Genomic DNA, 19,651 nt, shown 5'->3' with positions numbered 1-19,651 from the left:
AAACCTCCAAAACGAATAAAGTGACTTGCTGGGCGAGATTTATATTATGTATCAATTCTAAAAACGGACGGCTCGATAACATTTTGCACGAATAAATTCAGCCAGTGTCAGAATGTGCGATTAGTCTTCTTCGGGATTACAGTTGAACATTTTAAACGCCTAAATATTATCCGTCCGATATACGAACTTGTAAAACTATAAACACTAAAGAACGGCAGAGAGCTCTTCCCCGTGTTATTAATCTGCAATGGATCATTGAAGTCGCTGTTTTTCAGTTTTAGAAATTAACCCGCCAAACGTCGACTGAGATTTTTGTTTATTGTTTTTTTATATTTTTTTGTATTGGCAAAAAATCCAGACACCGTCGTTTCAAACATTACAGAATGAAAAGAATAATGTGTCGATTACATGTTGTTTCAGTCCGGGAGTCAGTTTCAGTGGCCAGAGATGTCATTTTGTAATCGACATTCACGGGGTTCTCCCAGATTTGTTTGTTTCTTCTGGCCATGGTGACTGGGATTCATTTCTGCCGCAAATAATCATTCTCCAAAAGGTCGGATTGTAATTTTAATGAATGTATTGGCAATTGGTGGCCGGTTGTGGCGAATGGTTCAGTAAGCAAGCAGGCGCTGTCTCTCTAACAGGACCGCCTCGGTGCCTGTGATCTGAAAGGAACTCACATCCAGCCGCATACTTCACTGCACCGAGACGCTCCCGGGACTTATAACGGGAATTCCCAAGGAGGTTCATGATCCAATGCTAGTTTTTTGTTGTTGTTGCGATTGGATGGGAGGGGGGTGATGGTTTTTCGATTATGTGCTTTAAAAAAAATTAAAAGTTTTGTTCGGATGTGAGTCAAATCATTGAAACGTCCACAAGAGTGCGGCTGCTTCACAAACATCAAAACCGGAGATTTTTATTTTAGCAAATGTTCAGAATGTGATCAAGCATCCTTACAAAGTTCACAATTAGCATATTTTAACATTTAGACAGGGTTTGAAGTATATCGGCATTGTGTGTGAAGTGAAGGACACTCACATTGGGGACTGTTCTGGACGATGTATGCCTCACTACACCCAGAGATGTCCATTTAAATAGTTAGCCCTGTGCACACATTCCAGCGTTTTCCTACTAAAGTGACAAAGATGAAGGAGGGAGTCATTCTGCTACTGTATTGGTGGGCGAAGTGTCTACTTTAAAATGTCTTCAGTTTTCGAAATGCATTATTAAAACAAAAACAGGCGAAGGAGGAGGAGTATTCGAAGTTCACTTTATACTCTGGCAGCTGGTGAAATCAACAAAACCCATATTTTCAAACGCGATTTCAACTCAACCCGCTGTGAACTCCTCCAGCGGTTTTGATTCGCTGTTGCCATCGATTTGCTTTGCTTGTTGTTTAAAGTTTGCAAACAGCTGGTCCGTTTAACTTTCGCCTTCTATGCTTTCCATTGATAGTTATCGTTTCCTGAAAGGATATTAATGTCCTAATCGTGACGTTCCTACAAATGGGGCAGGTACAATGTACGCGGACAGTCCACTCCGATTTGTACTGTTGTTGTTTTTGTTGTTGTTGATGAGTTGAACTATTGGGAGGAGTGGACTCACCTTGGAAATTCCAATTCTGCTCCTGCCCTTGCTGCTGATATTGGTGGAACTGGGCTGTTGTTTGATCCCTGGTTGAAGAACAACAATGACACCTAGGTGCGGGTGGAGAGATTATCGAACAGTAGCGCTCCAGCATGCTGTCCTCAAAATAAACATGAGCTAAATAATCGCAAGGATATAACACTAGCTTAAATTACATGAGCACGTTGTCTACTGAGGTTGCATCAGTCTTGCCTGCTATTTCAGGATAACCCAGGTACACAACACACGTGAACAATTCAACTAACAGGCCACCTTGGCAATTCAACACCACTAACACTTCAACAAAAATTTTAACCTCCCAACATTGGATAGGTCACAATCAATGTATTATTGCAGATCAGCTGGCGATTCCAGACTCCATGATGTATGGTTTCTTGGAGTGGTTGGGATTTCCGCGGTGTTAATAGGAATTTAATCGGGCTATTTTCATCACACAGTCACAAGATAGAGAATTGGGACTGGTCTGCCTTAAGTTTTACCCTGTCTGTCGTTTTTGTTTTTGTGCCTTTACAGACCGATTCATCGCTTTCCACTGTGCTGCCTGGGATCACTGGCATCTCCTGATGGATTTTGTTTCACTGATAGATCAGATATATAATACTCTTCAATGTGATCGAGCACTATGTTAACTTTAGCGCTGCTGGGGTCGCAGGTTATTTACTCTACCTAAAAGATAGCACCCCAACCATTGTCGGATTGCTTCCTCTGTTTCGTTATTCGTGATGACGAATCGTCCGCAAAACGTTCGTAAACTTTGATAACACGTCACCTAAAGACTGAGAGGATTTGACAATTCGTGTCAAGACTGGGGAAAAGAACGGTGCTGTTAATGCAAATTCTCATTCTAAATTCATCAGCTGCACAAACAGACAGAGCAAATGCTTTCTCTGATTTCAGCTTTCCAGCATCGTTTACTGCATTCCATTGAAAAAGGACAACTTAGTTCAACAATCATACAGAAGCATGCTAAAGAATGAAGTTTCATCCAGAATATGGGCTCTTTGGTGTGGATTAAATGGTTTGATTCGGATAAAGAGAATATAAATCATAAATAGAATGGGAGGGTGGGGGTAAAGATCATTGTCTGACATGTTAACCGCCTTAGTCTAGGTGGCACCCGTGTAAGTAATCACATGTGCGAAATAGAAAATCATCTCCGTTGCCGGAAGAAGGAATAGAAGGAATACAAGAAGTTGAAACGGTGTCCAACATTGCTGGGGAGAGAAATATGAAGTATGGAGTGTTGTAGTCTTTGATCAACAGCCTGTGGATTTTCCCGCCTAAATCCGTATTTTAAATATACTGTGCAGTGAAAAAGTATGTTCAAGATGGAGACACCGTACATTGCTGACCAACCCGTCATCGAAAAACACTTCGGCGTCATTATTTACATCCTTCCAAAAATGCTTTAAATTGATTGGCATAATAAAATATCGAATAATGTTTAAAGTTGCTCAGGAGCAGGAAGGCCGATTTTCACTGTCTTTACTGAATGTGTCAGTTTACAAGTTGCAAGGTCTTGTTGTCTGCCCTCCAATTCAGAAGGCATCGTAGTCTTTAGATCGGGTAACTGCCTATTCTCGGAATTCCATTAAGATAACGGCTCATCTTAATATCATTTTTTTTCTCCAAATGTTACCCCGACATCGCCAATTCCGCACTGTCTTTGGCGCAAGAGCTGATAGGATCAAAAGGGAAAAGATTTGGCTCCTTCGGAATTCCAAATTCAAGCAATTCTTGCGGCGTTTTATGGTGCTATATAAATGCAAGTTGTCTATCTCCGGGCAGTCAGTTGCAGATGTCAATCAAAGAAGGGAAGCGGAAGTCACGCTCAGCTGAAACGGCAGGGTTAAAGTATTTGAAATCCACACATAAACAGCCACGCACTCACCACAGACAAAGATATCCCCGAACACCGCGCCAGTTCCAAACACATCCACTTGTGCAAGCACTCACAGACAACACACAAGGGGTGCTAGGAGAGGAGAGGAGGGGGTGGGGGGACGTCTTTCCACAAAGCGGTTCGAATTTTGTGTTGCAGGGGCGACTGAAGTAGAGACTAGGTTTTTTTTTAAAGTGAAAATGGACAATGGCGCGAAAAAGAGGCAAGTTTTGGAGGGCAGGGTTGGATGAAATGGTTCAGGGGGGGACATCAAAAAGACAGACTTGATGGGCCGAAGGGTCTGTTTCTGTGCTCCAACTTTCTACTGTTTCATTCGAATGACACCAAACCCACAATCGTTTTAGGGGGCCGGGGGGAGGGGGGGGGGGCATATCATCAACAAAGGCGAGTAGACGCTATATGTATTTGCCCAGGATCAAGGCTGTTGCAATTCTTGTCTTTGAAATTGGGTTGACTGATTCTGACTGTTTTCAGGGGTTTCGTTTTGTAGGTGGGGCCCACAGAATGCAGAGATTAGATACTGAATGATGTGAATCGAAAGTTAGTATTTGGCAATTACTTTTCAGAAACCTCCCACGAAATAGCCACCTTTGTTTCAGCCCGGGCGTCATTTTCAAGTCTTCCGCTTGCAAAGTTCAAATTGAAATTGCAATTGAGAATGATTCATAAATTGGTTCGGGGAAAAAAACAAAGTTCTAAAGTGAAGGAGAGAATATTTATTTACTGTATGAAGGACAGTGCTTAACGCTGCAGTATTGTTGTTGTCCCTTGTCGCTGGTGTTCAGTCTTCTTGTTAATTAATGATCGATTACAGTTGATCAGCCGGGTATTGGTTCAATGAAAAACGAGGGCACGTCGCTGGTATGGGACAGATTGGGTTGGCAATGGTCGGGAATTCGAGCGCAGCACGTTACACTTCCTTGGCGGGGCTGAATTCGTTTAGGGACGACAGAAGTGACCGAGAAAAGAGTTCTTAAGTTAATTAAATATTGCAACCCGTTCGATTTGCTCTGAATGTTATCCGTAGAATGCGTGACAGAAAAATAAGTCCATTGCGAACAATAGCCTTCATATCCGAACTCTTTGGCCACGAGGTTGTTTTATGCATTAGAAAAAAGGAGCAGTGTGAAGACGTCTTGTATTCAGAACATGAAAAGTTATTCGTTCAGCTAGGAGGATTTGTATGATACTTTTGGGGGGGGAGAGTGAGCGGGCGCCCCGCCACAAACAAAATAATTTCAAACAGGGTAGAAAAACATTACTGGGGGTGGGGGTTGGGGGGGGCTGGTGCCTGTATGTCGCTCCCATTGAATATATTTACAATCTTCCCCCAATTATTGGAAATGTTTGGAATAATCGATGTGTTCCTGAACTTGGAAGTGGTATTCCGAGTTTGACGTTGATTAGCCCATAAGAGAAGAAACATTGTATTTTCAGGAGCTCGTCGGGAAGGACACCCATGCTTACAATTGTGTTCACAACAGATCCTGCGATGTTATACCAGACAAACTTCGCTGTTCGCATTCAGACACTTGATATGTGCTGTCACAATCAAGTAATTCAAGTTAACTTTAAATCTATGTCATACGTGGTGGGGAATATAACACGCCGGGTCACACTAAATCCGCTTTAATCGGCCACTAAATGAGGAGACTAACAGAATAATAGGCGGGGCGAGGATGGGAGGGGTGGGTAGCTACTATTAAGCAGTTCAGCAGCAAAAGTGATATTTATTATAAAGAAATGATCGAAATTTCACAAGACCTTTTTTTATCTATCATAAAATAAGCACTGTACATAACCGAATATTTATATGAATTAGTTGGACAATAAATATGTGAAATGGACAAAGGTTCACGTGTAAAAAGCACAATTTATGAATCATTTTATATCTTACCTACATTTACATTGAAAACACTTACAATACCTAATAAAAAGCAAAGTAGGTCGGAGAGACTGAAATCCAGATCAAGGCCCGTCATTTTTACACTAAGAAGAAATACAAAAGTATCCTGTACATAAAAAAATCGATAAAATTTCAGAACTTTCAAGGAAAATAGACAGGTAAAGCGCCGAGCGTTCGTTTAGCTTCAGAAGTTGCAGGTTGGAGTATGTATATATTATATAATATATATGTATACACACACTCTATTTCAGGCATCGTTTGTGCATCAGTTGCTACAAGAATCTGTTTTCCTCTCATTTTAAAACTTATAAACGTAACAGCTTATATCTGTGCCTCTAAAAAGAAAAACAAAAAATGAAAATAGACGTGGTACAGTGCAAATTTTCGCCACCCTAACAGATTGGCTGTAAGCTAAAAAGCACATTCTCACCCTCGTGTTTTATAATGGGAGTGGGGGGGGGGGAGTAGAGGAGGGGATTGGGATTACCTGAACTGGCCTTATTTGGTAAACTAATGGACCCTAATGGCAGGCTTGAAGTCGTGCAGTTTTGGATATACTCATTAAGTGCCATGACGCGACGTGATTTCCATTTTATTGAATATTGTGTCAGATCTAGGCATGGAAGTCAACCCGAAATTGTGTTGGGATAACTTGGAATAGTCGTCTGCATCTGCCGGACCCCCAGTTATGGTTAATGTTTATGCATATATAATATCACTCTATTAACACCGGCAAACAATAGAACCAACTTCTGAGCACCTGACCCTCGGCGGGGTCAACACAAGGGGCCATATTTGAAGCAATGCGTTTCCCAATGGCACAGTGCTGAAAGTTTGTAGCCAGAGTCAGGGAGTTTCACAGTTCAATTCGTGTCTGGAAGGCGCTCGTTTCAAACACTGGGTCGGTACTCATTCCATCAGAATTTGGCTCAATTTGACAACAGCGGACACCACCAGCAACCCCCCTCCCCTCCCCTACCGCTCGAGTTCAACAGCGACAAGCGGTTCACACACTTGCATACAGTACAGCAGATCATACTTGCTTTTGAGTCTAGCACAAATAAAAACACAGATGTACCACTGATATAAGACACACATTGATTGTCTCTCAGGACTACATATGGAACCCTTATAAACATTTTTTTTAAATAAAGTAGTGCATCTGTGACAACCAATCGCACAATTCACACACAACCCCCTGATGGTCCATTTATTTAGAGGCCAACCTCAAACAGAAATGGTTACATTTGGAATGATCACAAGAATTGTGTCCTGTCCATTCCAAAGGTTGAACCCGGAGAGTTGGCTACAAGAACAGGTTCTGTGCTCTCCATTCCAAAAGGTTGAACAAATGGAATGATTTGTCCCATTTCAAAGAGAGAGAGTGGAGAAGTCCCAAGCACTTCACAAAACCTGAAACTTCCACGAAGATGTTTGATCTTTGTAATCCAAGCAGTCAGCGTTGAAGTTGAGTTTCCACGAAGCGGTTTGGTCTTTATAATCCAAGCAATCGGTGGAGTTAAAGCCTAGTCCGCCGGTCGGGTAGCCCTGGGCGGAGAGGGAGGCCGGAGACTGGTTGAGGTGGCCTGCGGTCACCGCGTTGCTGCTCATGGGACTGAGCGCCGTGCCCGGGGCGGGCAGCTGGTGGTGCATGGGGGACAGGTACGAGCCGCAGTCCATCCCGCCGAAGTAGGACGTGGATCCGGCGTATCCCTGCGTGTAGCCCGAGGCCTGGGTGTAGTTCATGGGGTAGGAGCGCTGCATGCAGGACGAGGACGTGGAGAGGCAGTCGGGGGCGATGGGCGAGATGGACGCGGGGCTCCAGATGGACACCGGCGCGCTACTGCTCGATATGACCGTCGCCGAGCTGCTGGAGGGCGGCGTGAATTGACCACTCGCCCCGCTCTCCGAGCTCGGCTCCCGGGCTGGCGAGCTCTTCTTCTTGGCCGGCCGGACTTTGTGCTGCCCCCCATTCTGCTGCTGCTGCTGCTGTTGGCGGCACTTTGCCCGGCGGTTTTTGAACCAAACCTTCAGAAAAGAGAGAACGAGTTACAAACAATTGCAAGAAACTGACCTGAAATCAAACACAACGTGAACATACAAACATGTTTTAACAAGTATTTCCAGTCTTTAGAATTGTTGCTGCAAAACTATGAAATAAACGTTTGTTTATTTTGTATAATACCAACATTGACGTTATTGGCGGCACTCTTGTTTGATAACACACTTTTTGTTGCTAATATTTTTAGACAGCACATTTCTAAATCCAGAAGGGAAATCCACAAGGAACGTTCCTCCTGCTTTTTTTTATCCGCTCTCTGGTGCAATGACATGAGTTAGACTGTTGGAAATGACAAGTTGAAGTTCTTGTTTTGTTTTTAAATAACTTCATTAAGTTTCCGAAGCTTTGACTGTGGTCCCAACGGCCAGCTCTGCGGCAGATTAACACCCATTCCCGACGCAGTCACGGTGACCCCCCCCCCCCCCCCCTCTCTCTCGCTCCATCTTCACTTCCCTCCCCGGCGAGCGGGAATCGCGCGGAATTCAACGCGGTCGCAGTCTGCTGGCTCGCTCACCTGGACTCGGGATTCGGGCAGGTTAATTTTCAGAGCCACCTCCTCCCTCATGAAGATATCCGGATAGCGGGTCTTGGCGAACAGCGCCTCAAGGATGTCCAGTTGAGCCCGGGTGAATGTGGTTCTTTCCCGCCGCTGCTTGCGGGGAGTAGCTTCAAGGAGAGGGAAGGAAATCAGAAAGATTAACAAATGCGAATTGCATTGGAAACGCACCGAGCAATGCAAACTTCCAGTCCGAGGCGATGCCAGCAAAACGAAACTTACTCCGCTGCCAGTGAGCAGAGTGAGAGGATTGGCTCAAAGTGGCCGTGAGCAGGAGGGGAAGTTTCAAACTGGCACAGATACCGCCAGCCAAACGCTTTCCGGGCGGCCTCCGGCGATGGGAAGGGAGACCATTTCTGTTTGCCCAGAATTCTACCCAAATTTCTAATTGAAACTAGAATACCTCCCAAAACCTTGGGCAACTCTCTGAACTTCCGGATCCCGAAGTCTGCTCTGAATCACTGGAAGTTTAAAGGTGTGTGGGGGGGGGGGGGGGGGGGGGAGGAGAGAGAGAGAGATAAACAAGCAGCAAATACTCACAGGGGTACCCGACCGAAGGGTGCAGCAGATCCATGCCCGATGTAGTAAGGCTCAGTCCATTCACTGTGTATGGAGGTTGCTTGAGATACGACATCATGCTAAAGTTCGTCTGGAGAGCAAATTTGCTATAAGCGAAGTGGGAGGGGAGGAGGGGGCGGGAGGGAAATCCGGCGTCCGTCTCCTTGATTCCTCGAATACGCTGGGAGAAAGGCCTCGGTTTAAACCTATTCGGGATAGAAACAAAAAGAGAGAGAGGCGAATTGAGAGGAGAGAGCCAGAGAGGCTGTTGTATCGCTGATCACTGGGAAGTATCTGACCCCTCAATAGATCCCAGCCTGCCTCTATAAAGCATCCGGGGACCCCCAGCTGCCTTTTGGACCAGGGGGGTTGTTGACCAGATAACTATGTGCCGAAAACGTGCTACACCCATTCTCAAAGCACGCCTTCCACAACATACACACACACACACACACACAAACAAATGCTCCAAATGCACACATCGCATTGTTAGCACTGCCATTTGCATAGATCCCATTCGTTAGCACCAATCTGTTATCACGCTAATTGGCTCAAACAAAACTTGATTGGGACCATTTGTGGAGACAATGGGTTGCTGGCCCGGGAGGGTGGGGGGGGGGCAATGGGCAAACTACTGATAACAAAGAACTTATATATAGAAAAAAAACAAAGGCAGACTGTTGAAAAAAAAGAGGTTCCTGAGCACGATTTGCAACCGGACGCTGGTGAAGTTCTTCGATTCATTTTAGCTGTTTTACAAAGGAAAGCTGGGGGCTGTTTCTAAACTAGGAATGCACCTGTTAGCATTGGAAGGCAATATTTTAAAGAGACGCAAACGCGTATTTTTCCACTGGGTGTCTAGATTTCAGAGGACAGCAATATCTATCACTGTGCCTTTTAGCTGGACGTGTGTCCAAAGTGAACGAGACAAAGAGAATGAGTCATGAAATCTCAATCAGAGTAATCGCCGGGGAAACAAAACTATCTGCGGCAAATTATTGTACGTTATTGTTATTGTACATGGGAGTAAAATAAAATCTAACATTAAATAATGACGAGCTAAGAGGCCAGACTGCATCTCCAGGAGCCAGCGTCCCTTGTTGATTGACCAACTTTACACTTTGCCTTCGGTCTACGATTGTTCAGCCGGGGAAGTCACACGTTCTCACCTTGAACACACGCCCCAGAGAAAAAAATACTCCATAGATTCCCCGCACCGGAACGACGTTGAAAAGGTTTCACTGGGCTGGACAATAAAGCGGCCGAGTCTCACTGCTGCTTTAGACCTTACTTTGCAAGACGAGCTTTTAATAAGGGTGAACACCTTCAAAATGGCGGAGGTGACAAACTTTGATTCCTTTTTTGAAAAAAAACTAGGCAACCCATTCATTAAAACACTGAGCTGCTACATATCCCTAGAAACGCTTAAAAAGGGCATATTTTACTCGATTAACACTCCCCTCCGGGTTGAAAGCTGCAACTGGTGTATCGGTTTCCCCCAGGCTGTAGCCTGGGCAACATCACCCTTGCGGCAGTCAAAAGATTTCAGCCCGATGAACCTAATGCTTCCTCGTTCATTCAACGGTTGTCCGCTCGCTAACAATTCGGCAACAAGAAGAAGAAAGAGGCAGAACGGATCTTGGACAATTTGAAGTGCAAGTTCTTACCTAAAAAATCAGTCGATTCGAACAGTCAGTCCAACAAGATTGATGTACAAGTTGCAGCCCTTGTCCCTGCCCGTCCCCTACCTGCAGGTCTGAAGCTCCAACAGGAGGAGGAATTGCTTCTCTCGGCGGCTGGTAGGAAAGTGCAGCGTGTTATATAGAGAGCGGCCCGAGTCTGTGGCTTCCCACCACAATCTGTCACTCTTTTTCAAAGAATCCCATCTACCAGTTGCTCTGCATTCGGTCGATCGTAATTACCCCGCCGAGCATGCGGCCGAGAATTAATTATAATCAATGTTTTCTTGATAAATTAACGAGATAATCCGGATGGCACACGTTCCTTAATTACAGGACGCTGTAAAAAAAAAGTGGGATGGCGAAGAACGCTTTCTCCCTCCACCCCCCCCCCCCCTCCCCAATCCCTGCTGCATTTGTTCTGATTAATTTTCTGCTTGATGAAAATGAAACAAAGCTATAGAGTCGAACTGTGTTTATTTTAAAAAAAACATACATCATCATTAACCTCTTCTAGGGCCCGGCCCTGCAACTTTGACACTCGTGTGAGCCTGCCTGTACTTTCATATTCGATGCAGCAGGTAGATTAAAGAGCGTTGCCCTCTTAGAATTTCAAATGTTAGAAGCATGGCTGGTAGTTATTTACTGGACATAGAATTTCAAATCTTTCCTCGCCACTCCTTCGTGTGTATAAAATGCAAAATAGCGAATCGTTTTTGATGTTAGTTATTGTTCAAGTTCTATGAAACGTGCCTTCAATATGCCCTGTCGTGGCTCTGAACATGAGTACAAGTTTTGGAAACTAGTTCAGCACATGCAGTTTGATACGAGTTTCACTTTTACACACAGGCAGGACACACTGCTTTGAGGTTGAGGTGCAAGTGACTCTCTTTCTACTTCTTTACACATGGTGGCCGATACTTTGTTTCAGACGCTTCTAGCGACAGACCTTCCCGCTCGAGAACCATTTTAACAAGTCTCTTGCGGTGGATATATGGAATAAGACGTTTATTATATTTAATCGACGGATTAAGAGGCAGGTCTCCTCCAAGCGCTTGGAACTCATCGGGAAACTAGATAATAAGACTTAAAAAGTGCTCAAAATGTTCTAACAGTTATCCCGCGCGAGTCTGAGATTAAGCAGACACTAGATGTTAATTGAGGAAAAAATGATTGGCCTTGAAGTTCAAACCTTTAATATGATATTCGTATGTGAATGAAACTCTGGACTAAAAGTCCAGCTGACTGCTGTTTTAGCAAATGTTTCAACTTTAGAAGGCAACGCTCGATTTTTGGTTTGATTTTATATAATTGGATGAAATATAGCGTACTATTATTTTTTAAACTAGATCTTTTATATCTAGAAACCGCAGGAGCTTTAGTCGCAATTATTTTCAATCTAAAAGTCCAAGTGGCAATTGAAATAAAATGAAGGACAAACTGGATTAAACTTTAGTTACAGCGTTCAAGTGCTTCTAAGGCGAAGGATGTCATTGTTAATTCTATTTTGCAAAATTACTGAACTCTTAGGTTTTATTTTTGCCTGGAAAGTTTGTTAGAGACGCAAGGTCCTTTTCTTTTAAAAAAAAGAGAAACATCTTTACTATCTTAAATTCGAACACATTTTGAATAAACCATTCCGAGTGTTTTAAATTCAAAGCTGCAATCTGAGCGGAAAACGGGAGAGGTTTTGTTGGGGGAACTTTCGTTCATTCTATTGATCCCGACTCTCTGCTGGGAAAAGGTGTTCGTCAATAATTGGCAGGCGATCGATTTAATTCCAGTTTATTTGAACTGAGAAATCACTGACAATAAACATCTGCAGCCCAGCACTTCCCAAATGAGGATGTGATTGTTGGGGCAGATCAAGGAAATCAAGAGGGGAAAGAAATCGAGAGAAATCCACGCCTCCTCAATTATCCCAGTGTTTGAACATTCTTGGGGATGGGGGGGTGGGGGGGTGGAATTTACAGAGATTCAGCAACAAACCCAATACACACACACACACACACGAGAGAGAGAGAGAGAAACCCGTTTCGGCTCAATTCACACACGATTGGGGAAACTGACAAATGCAATACATTTATTTATTCGCCAGTCCATGAAACCACCAGAAATGCAAAACACAACGGCCGAGATTTTTTTTTAACCTAACTTGCATATCTTAAGCTGCCATTTCTCCCGCACCAACCTCCCAAAGTGTATTTTTAAAACACACACACAGCACAAATAGCAAGATTGCAGACTAGCCATAGCTGGGCCCAGGAAGAACACTCACCAACAATCCGAATAATCGAAAACTGTTCTAATATCAAACGGGTTTCACCCCGGAGGAGGTGCGTTTGTTGCTTTAGTATTCTACAAAACGGTCTTGCGCAAAGTTCGCAATCAAATCCCCAATTTGATATTAAAATCTTAACTCAGATTCTCGGTCGACAAGGTTACATTTGGATTTGTTTTTTAAATCATCTGTTTTACCGTGCTCAGATCGAAGTTAAAACACCCCAGTAATCAGGCTTCCACGCTCCTGGCGGCCTTTGTCCCTGAAATAGAAACATAAAAGAAATAGGTTAGAAGTCGTGATGACCGGTTTGGAAAATCCGCTCCCGCAACATTGCTCCAGCATTAGCAAATCAGACGAAGTGTTCGGATTTTTGAGAAGAAGGGGAAAGAACCTATTGAAAGCAGGTATGTGTTGCTTGGGGAGTGGAAAATGGTTGAGATTGCTGAGTTGCGTTGGCCTCTCTCTCTCTCTCTCCTCTCTCTGAGACTTGCTGAGGAAGCGCCTCTCTGGTAACTTTTTGACGCAAACTCCGTAGCCAATAGCAAGGGGAGAATGATTGACACATCTCAGCAGAACCGGGGGAGAGAGAAGCCCTGCTCTAAAGGGAAAGACAAGAAGTAACCCAAAGTGAAAAAAACACACGAGCAATGGTTGTGAAAATCCAACACCACCGAAGAGGAGAGAGAGAGAGAGGGAGGGGGGCGGGGGTTGGGGAGGGGGGTGGAGAGGGGATAATAAATAACACACATTGGAAGTATTCGCATTTCGACGGCCAAAGTAACAAGAGATAACCGCGAAAATAGCGTAGGATTAAAATAAACATAATTAAAAGAGGACATATAACAGGGCGATTCGGAACTATGTTGAGAAGACAGTCGGACAAGCAAGAATAATTCTGAAGGTTATAGAAAAGGCACAAAATCACATCTATCGAGAGAGGGGAGGGAAGGAGGGAGAATAATTATGAAGGTATTACAGCTGGGGAAGCAATCGGGTTAGTGATTTTGAGTTCAACCATCAAGAGCAAGGAGCAACCCGGAGTTGCATCAGCATGGATGGCAAGAGTGAGGAAGTGCTAAGAAGAAGAATTTAGGATAACTGACACAGAATTTTTTTTTTTTTTAAAAGCAAATTCTGCTCCAAGTATCACAGGAGCCAGAGAATAACCAGTGACGAAGCAGAGTGTGAAGAATTCCTAGATATACAGGGGACTGTGCAGCAGAAGGTAAGACAACAGAATTTAATACCAGTTTTTTTAGAAAGGCAGGCCAGCTCTAAGGACAGCAAGCATTAGAATGAACTCAGATACAGCAGTGATCATTATTGAGGGAGAGTTACATCTGCAGTGAATCCGATTGGGAGGTAGTGGTAGATAAAGAGAGGGATGGCTGGATAGATAAATAAAATGGTTGAAATAACTCCGCTCCAATTAAATGAGTTTTATCAGTACAATTAACCTGTGCCCTATGGTACAACTTATGTGCTTTGAAGTAGAAATAACCTTTATAGAAATAGGAATAGTCAGGCCTAGAACACGTGTAGAATAAAGACACTTCAGAATCAGACCAAGAATAAATTAGCAGCAATAGAACGGAGAATAGCAACACTCTAGGTCGATTAACTCAGGGACAGAGCATTTTCATGTCGCTGCCTTGTTACTGGCTCTCTGGATTGCGTGTTGCTTTTTATTACACCTCACTTGCACTGTGCATGTTTGATAAATAGCTACAGCAAAGGGGTCCAATATTGCATGAGACAAAACAACATTTTAATAACCGCACATTGAAAGCTCGCAGATATGCTAGTGGTAAATCAGATGAATTCTTGAAGAACGAGGACAGGTAACTAAATGTTGCCACTGTCAATAAATAGAGAAACTTTTGGGGGGAGGGGGGTTTGTGGAAATGGCGCAAATGGAGCACGAGGTGGGAGACCAGAGGCCGCACAAGGAAATGTCAAAAAGAAGAATATGGATCGCCCTAACAGGGAGATTAATACGTAGGGAAGTGGTGAAAGGGTTTGTCGATATTGAGAGTCGCCCTATCCAAATCTCCAAAAACCCAACTGTGCAAATGGTGTTCCCAAATTATGCTCAATATCGTTTCGAAATGTCATGCATGATACCAGAGAGGGCCTATCGTGTGCAGCAATAATCCAACCACACGTACTTTAAAACACCACTCTAAAGGAATCATAGGATCAGATTTGATCAACTTTCTTAACGCAATAAACCGTTGGAGAATCCCGTAGACTATCAATAACCGCAGCCATTGCTATCCAACTCTCAGGGTCAACACATGTGTTAAAACAGGAACTTCTCGGCAAACAATTCCGGATATTATGGTATGAACAATTCAAAGGAAGAACAAATGGATTGAAATGGACTCATTGCCAAGTTAAGAGGAATGGATTTGAGGGAAACAGGAATGCTAACAATGGCATTAATTCAACTCAGCTCCAAGTGACATGGGGAGCGCTCCGGTCCCCGGCTGTAGCTTCAGAGTTTTTACGGTGTTAATGAAATTGTGAAATTCTGAAGAAATTGGAGGAACGGCATCGCTTATTTTGTTTTTTACAAACTATAAAAGCACAACAGCGCCACACTGGTCAAAACCACTTTCGATCCAAGCGCAAATCGAATAGAACCAAACTTCCTGCAGTCACAATTGGAAACTTTGCTGGAGTCAGGCTTCAGGAAAGATTTGCTAGTTAATTGCAGGCAAAGTCAATGTTTACCTCGAATATTCGTGCGCAATTTCTGACAAGCACCGCAACACACCAGAGCAGAAATCACATACCAACCAGAGAGATACACAGAGCAGTAATACATTGACAGCCAGAAAGCAGAGTATTGGAAATGGTGAAATACTTAACATGATAAAGAGAAATCGAGGTTCTTCTATCCGGATCGCTGGTATATATTGTAAGAACTAAAAACTGATTTGCTGTGGTAGAATATTCCGTTCATTTCTGCATTTACTGACCGTGATCATATTTCACAGCAGCCGTTTGAAACGTTGAAGGGGGAAAAGGACGAAATTCTGTTTATTGTCCATATGGATTGTTATGGTCTTTTATCGAAATTTAACATATATTTATGATATTTCTTTGGCCAAGCCATTTTGTTGTGCAAAGCAATCCATTTCACAATCAGTTACACATGTTAACAGAAGCTACAAAGTGACTGGAAGTCGCCCCTGAAATAGACATTTGCTTTTGATGTGTGATGCATTTCCCACCGAGAGGTGTAACCATATCGTGAGGGATAGAACAAAGTGTCATATCGAGGAGCTTCGTTAGATACTAGATATTTCCATCTCCTTGTACCTTTCAGAATCCCCGCATGATAAGCCATCATTTACTCCGCACTATTTGAGACGCGCCGGGTCACATTGGCAGGCTTTTATTTGTACCTCCAGCCCATTTATTTATTTTCAACAAAATATAATGGTTTTGGCGCCACGCGGAAGGTACTGCAGGAAAAGATTTCTTTGAAATGCATTATCTCTTTAATTCCGATTGAAATTATGGAGATCGAGAACAAAACCTCGAATCTTTCTAAAGTTTTGAGTTGTTGGACTGTTTCCTCAGGTCTCGACGTGGTTGAGATCCTGAGCACATTATTTTTTCGTAAAACTAGAAACCCAATCTTCTGAAATCTACTGGGCCCTTCTTTCCTTTTACCTCGAAGGTCTTTATTTAGGCTACAGGCTCAATGGGAAAAGCACCGATTCTGCATATTGGTAACAGCATAGTCAGTTTAAATGTACAAACGATAAATTATAGCAGAAAGGTGAAGGATTCTCTCAAGGATTAATGGTCAGGTTAAACGAAGACACTCCTGTGACACCTATTAGAACAGTGACCCTGTTTTAACAGGACTTTGAGTCAGGCGGTGCTTCAAAAGATTGTGACCATTATTAAACAAGACTCTGAGTCAGAAGATGGTTCAAAAGATAGTATCTACTAAAGAAAATTCAATTTTCGCTTCTGGGACGTTTAAAAAATGAGTGATAGAGAAGGTTCTATGTTAGTTACATGACTGACGGTGGTTCACTTTATGGGTAATGGATCTGATTGACTACTTATGTTAATGTTCTAGGTGTGGGTAAACTTCTTAGTGGGCGAGGAAAGTTTGCGTTAAAGCAAAACTAGGAGAGACAATCTGAACCTGTGGGAATAAATCGTAAACTCGCCGCCAAATGATGATGTTGAATGATTACATGTTAAAAATTTGGCAAATTATTGGGCACGCACTCATATCTTACTGCATTATGTACAGAGAATACTAGGCTACACCCGCCTTTTATACCAAACACTGCATACTGTATTGAGCGGCTGGTCCTACACGTGCACATGCAGACGGATCAGCTTAGTAATATTGTACACAACAATGTTAGAACATCGCAACTAACTGGCAATACGGATTGAAAAGGTGTTTTACCCCGTGCCTTACACCCACTCAATTGCGGTTCAGCCGACGATTTACTCTTACGGCTGTTAATCTTCTGCCCGACATGATATAAAATTGGTCGTTCAGTTCGCGAATAGGTCCGACCACAATCTGACCAGCACCTTTGCATCGTGAAGTCAAGATGCACTTTAAAGAGACCGCACTTCCTGAACAGAAGTGGGAGGAGTCGAATAAATCAAAGGAAACCTGCATAGTTTTATGTCTAAATCGGTTATCACCACACGGGCGACCAAAATACAAACACAGGAAAGGCAAAGTCATGGAACATGATTCGATCAGAAGCCGGCATCATTCCCCCCCCCCCCTTGCAATAATTCCAAGACGTCCCCCCACCCTCCACCCCCCCCCCCCCCCCCCCCCGCGCGCGCTTTTCCTCTAAAGTTGATCAGTGCAAGCATCTGACAGGTTTTAATTCGCAGGGAAATCTTAAAAATAAACTCCTACCTCACCTGCAGTGAACTGCAGTAGCTCCTCGAATTTCACAGGGATAGTTCGAGAAATCGCCAAGGTAAATAAATGAAATAAAACCGAATCAGTGAGAGGGGATTTCGCGGACTTGCACCGTATTACTATATAAAATAGCGGAGGTGGGGGCGGGGGGAGGGGGGAGGGAGCATCAGCTGCCAGGAATCATTTTTCCATTGCTTTTCACTGGGACAAAGTTGTGGTGTGAAGAGCGCGGCGTTGAGATCAGACTCTGACTCAGCTCTGCAACAGATGCCTCTTTTCCAAATTATACAATTTAATCCCTTCACAGCAGCGAGCTGCCAACACACACACATACAAAAAGGAACGAAACACGAGCTCAGTGGAAAAAATAGCGATAAACCAAATCCAAGTGCGTGTGTGTGTGTGTGTGAGAGAGAGAGAGAGAGAGAGTATTTTCTGCAGCCTCCTCACCTTTTTGCCAATTTCACTCTCAGCCGCATTGTCAGTTTTCCATTTCTGGGCCTGCACTTCTTTCTCTTCTCCCTTTTTTTGTTGTTGACGACGTGAACTCTTTCGGGGCCGAGGTGCCCGCTTTCCAAAGGCCTGCCAGCCCATGCCTGAATTCGCGCCCCGTTGATCGGTGATCTGGGTGAAGTTTAGGAGATTTGGAAATTGGGGACATCAGTAAATCGTATTGTGACGTTCAATTGTTCTTATTACTCACACCCGGGATGGGATCACTGCAAACATTTAAAAAAACAAACAGAGCGCTCCGGCACCTTATTTATCAAAATTAAAATGCAACGAATACTCGAAATTGGAAAGAAAGTAGGAAATGTTGGGACCTTTCTGTTTCTCTCTCCAAAGATGCTGCCGGATCTGCTGTGTATTTACAGCCTTTTTCTGTTTTATTTCAACTTGTTGAACATTGTTTTATATTCCAATATATACAGTTTAGTGAGGCAAAATGTTATTGATAAAAATGAGGGATTTACAGAGGAAAGAATCTGCACACCGCGATAGCTTCGTTAATAAGCAATGCGGTATTTACACTGAGTGGACTCGTCCCCATGGTCTCTGTCGCCTCGTCCACAAAGAGTTTCTAACACCTGAAAAAAATCCCGCTGTTTGCTGGTTGCCGTTTGTGCTGTTACCACAACCCCCTTCTCCCCGCCCCCTCCACCCCCACCCACCTCTTCCCTCCCCCACCATCCCATCTCTACCCCAACCCTTAACCCCGCCTCCTCCACGCCAACCAACCCCATCTCTCCCCACCATCCATTCACTCCACCCCAGCACCCCCCTCTCCCCTCCATCTCTTCTCTCCCCCTACATCCCTTCTCTCCCCTCCACCCCTCTCTTCCCCCTCCACTCCCTTCTCTCCCCCTCCATCCCTTCTCTCCCCTCCATCCCTTCTCTCCCCTCCACCCCTCACTCCCCCCTCCACTCCCTTCTCTCCCCCTCCATCCCTTCTCTCCCCTCCATCCCTTCTCTCCCCTCCACCCCTTCTCTCCCCTCCACCCCTTCTCTCCCCTCCATCTCTTCTCTCCTCCTACATCCCCTCTCTCCCCTCCACCCCTCTCTTCCCCCTCCACTCCCTTCTCTCCCCCTCCATCCCTTCTCTCCCCTCCATCCCTTCTCTCCCCTCCACCCCTTCTCTCCGCTCCATCCCTTCTCTCCCCTCCACTCCTTCTCTCCCCTTCCACCCCATCTCTCCCCACCACCCATTCACTCCACCCCAGCACCCCCCCTCTCCCCTCCATCTCTTCTCTCCCCTTCTCCCCTTCTCTCCTCCTCCATCCTTTCTCTCCCCTCCACTCCTCTCCCCCTCCATCCCTTCTCTCCCCTCCACCCCTTCTCTCCCCTCCACCCTTCTCTCCCCTCCACCCCTTCTCTCCCCTCCACCCCTTCTCTCCCCCTCCACCCCATCTCTCCCCCTCCACCCCATCTCTCCCCCTCCACCCATTCACTCCACCCCAGCACCCCCCTTTCCCCTCCATCTCTTCTCTCCCCCTCTCCCCTTCTCTCCCCCTCCATCCTTTCTCTCCCCTCCACTCCTCTCTCCCCCTCCATCCCTTCTCTCCCCTCCACCCCCCTCTTCCCCCTCCACTCCCTCTCTCCCCCTCCATCCCTTCTCTCCCCTCCATCCCTTC

The 19,651-nt window shown here is 44.6% G+C and overlaps 1 protein-coding gene and 1 long non-coding RNA gene across 10 annotated transcripts in view; one reads left to right on the top strand and one right to left on the bottom strand.

Annotated features, from left to right (window-relative positions):
* Window positions 1-5,403: 5,403 nt before the first annotated feature.
* On the bottom strand, window positions 5,404-18,150 carry otx2b (orthodenticle homeobox 2b). 9 transcript variants are annotated; one of them, XM_072489592.1, is made up of 6 exons: window positions 17,970-18,150; window positions 12,790-12,854; window positions 10,300-10,651; window positions 8,615-8,838; window positions 8,033-8,184; window positions 5,404-7,484 (listed from the first exon to the last, which is right to left on the bottom strand). In XM_072489592.1, exons 4-6 carry the CDS (start codon window positions 8,709-8,711, stop codon window positions 6,861-6,863), a joined length of 873 nt encoding a protein of 290 aa, XP_072345693.1. In that variant the 5' UTR covers window positions 8,712-8,838; window positions 10,300-10,651; window positions 12,790-12,854; window positions 17,970-18,150; the 3' UTR covers window positions 5,404-6,860. The 9 variants fall into 9 exon arrangements, with proteins under 9 accessions (XP_072345693.1, XP_072345661.1, XP_072345689.1 ...); XM_072489560.1 differs by lacking the exon at window positions 17,970-18,150 and adding an exon at window positions 12,987-13,214; XM_072489588.1 differs by lacking the exon at window positions 17,970-18,150 and adding an exon at window positions 12,987-13,214 and having other exon boundaries at window positions 10,381-10,651.
* Window positions 13,351-19,651, top strand: part of LOC140400139 (uncharacterized) — a 186,661-nt gene continuing 180,360 nt past the window's right edge. Inside the window, exon 1 of the long non-coding RNA XR_011938061.1 lies at window positions 13,351-13,820. This is a non-coding gene — a long non-coding RNA (uncharacterized lncRNA). The remainder of the gene's footprint in view (window positions 13,821-19,651) is intronic.

This window comes from Scyliorhinus torazame, chromosome 2, assembly GCF_047496885.1.
Source record: "Scyliorhinus torazame isolate Kashiwa2021f chromosome 2, sScyTor2.1, whole genome shotgun sequence".
NCBI lineage: Eukaryota > Metazoa > Chordata > Chondrichthyes > Carcharhiniformes > Scyliorhinidae > Scyliorhinus > Scyliorhinus torazame.
The sequence above is the reverse complement of the archived record's forward strand: the minus strand, read 5'-3'. Positions and strand labels throughout refer to the sequence as shown.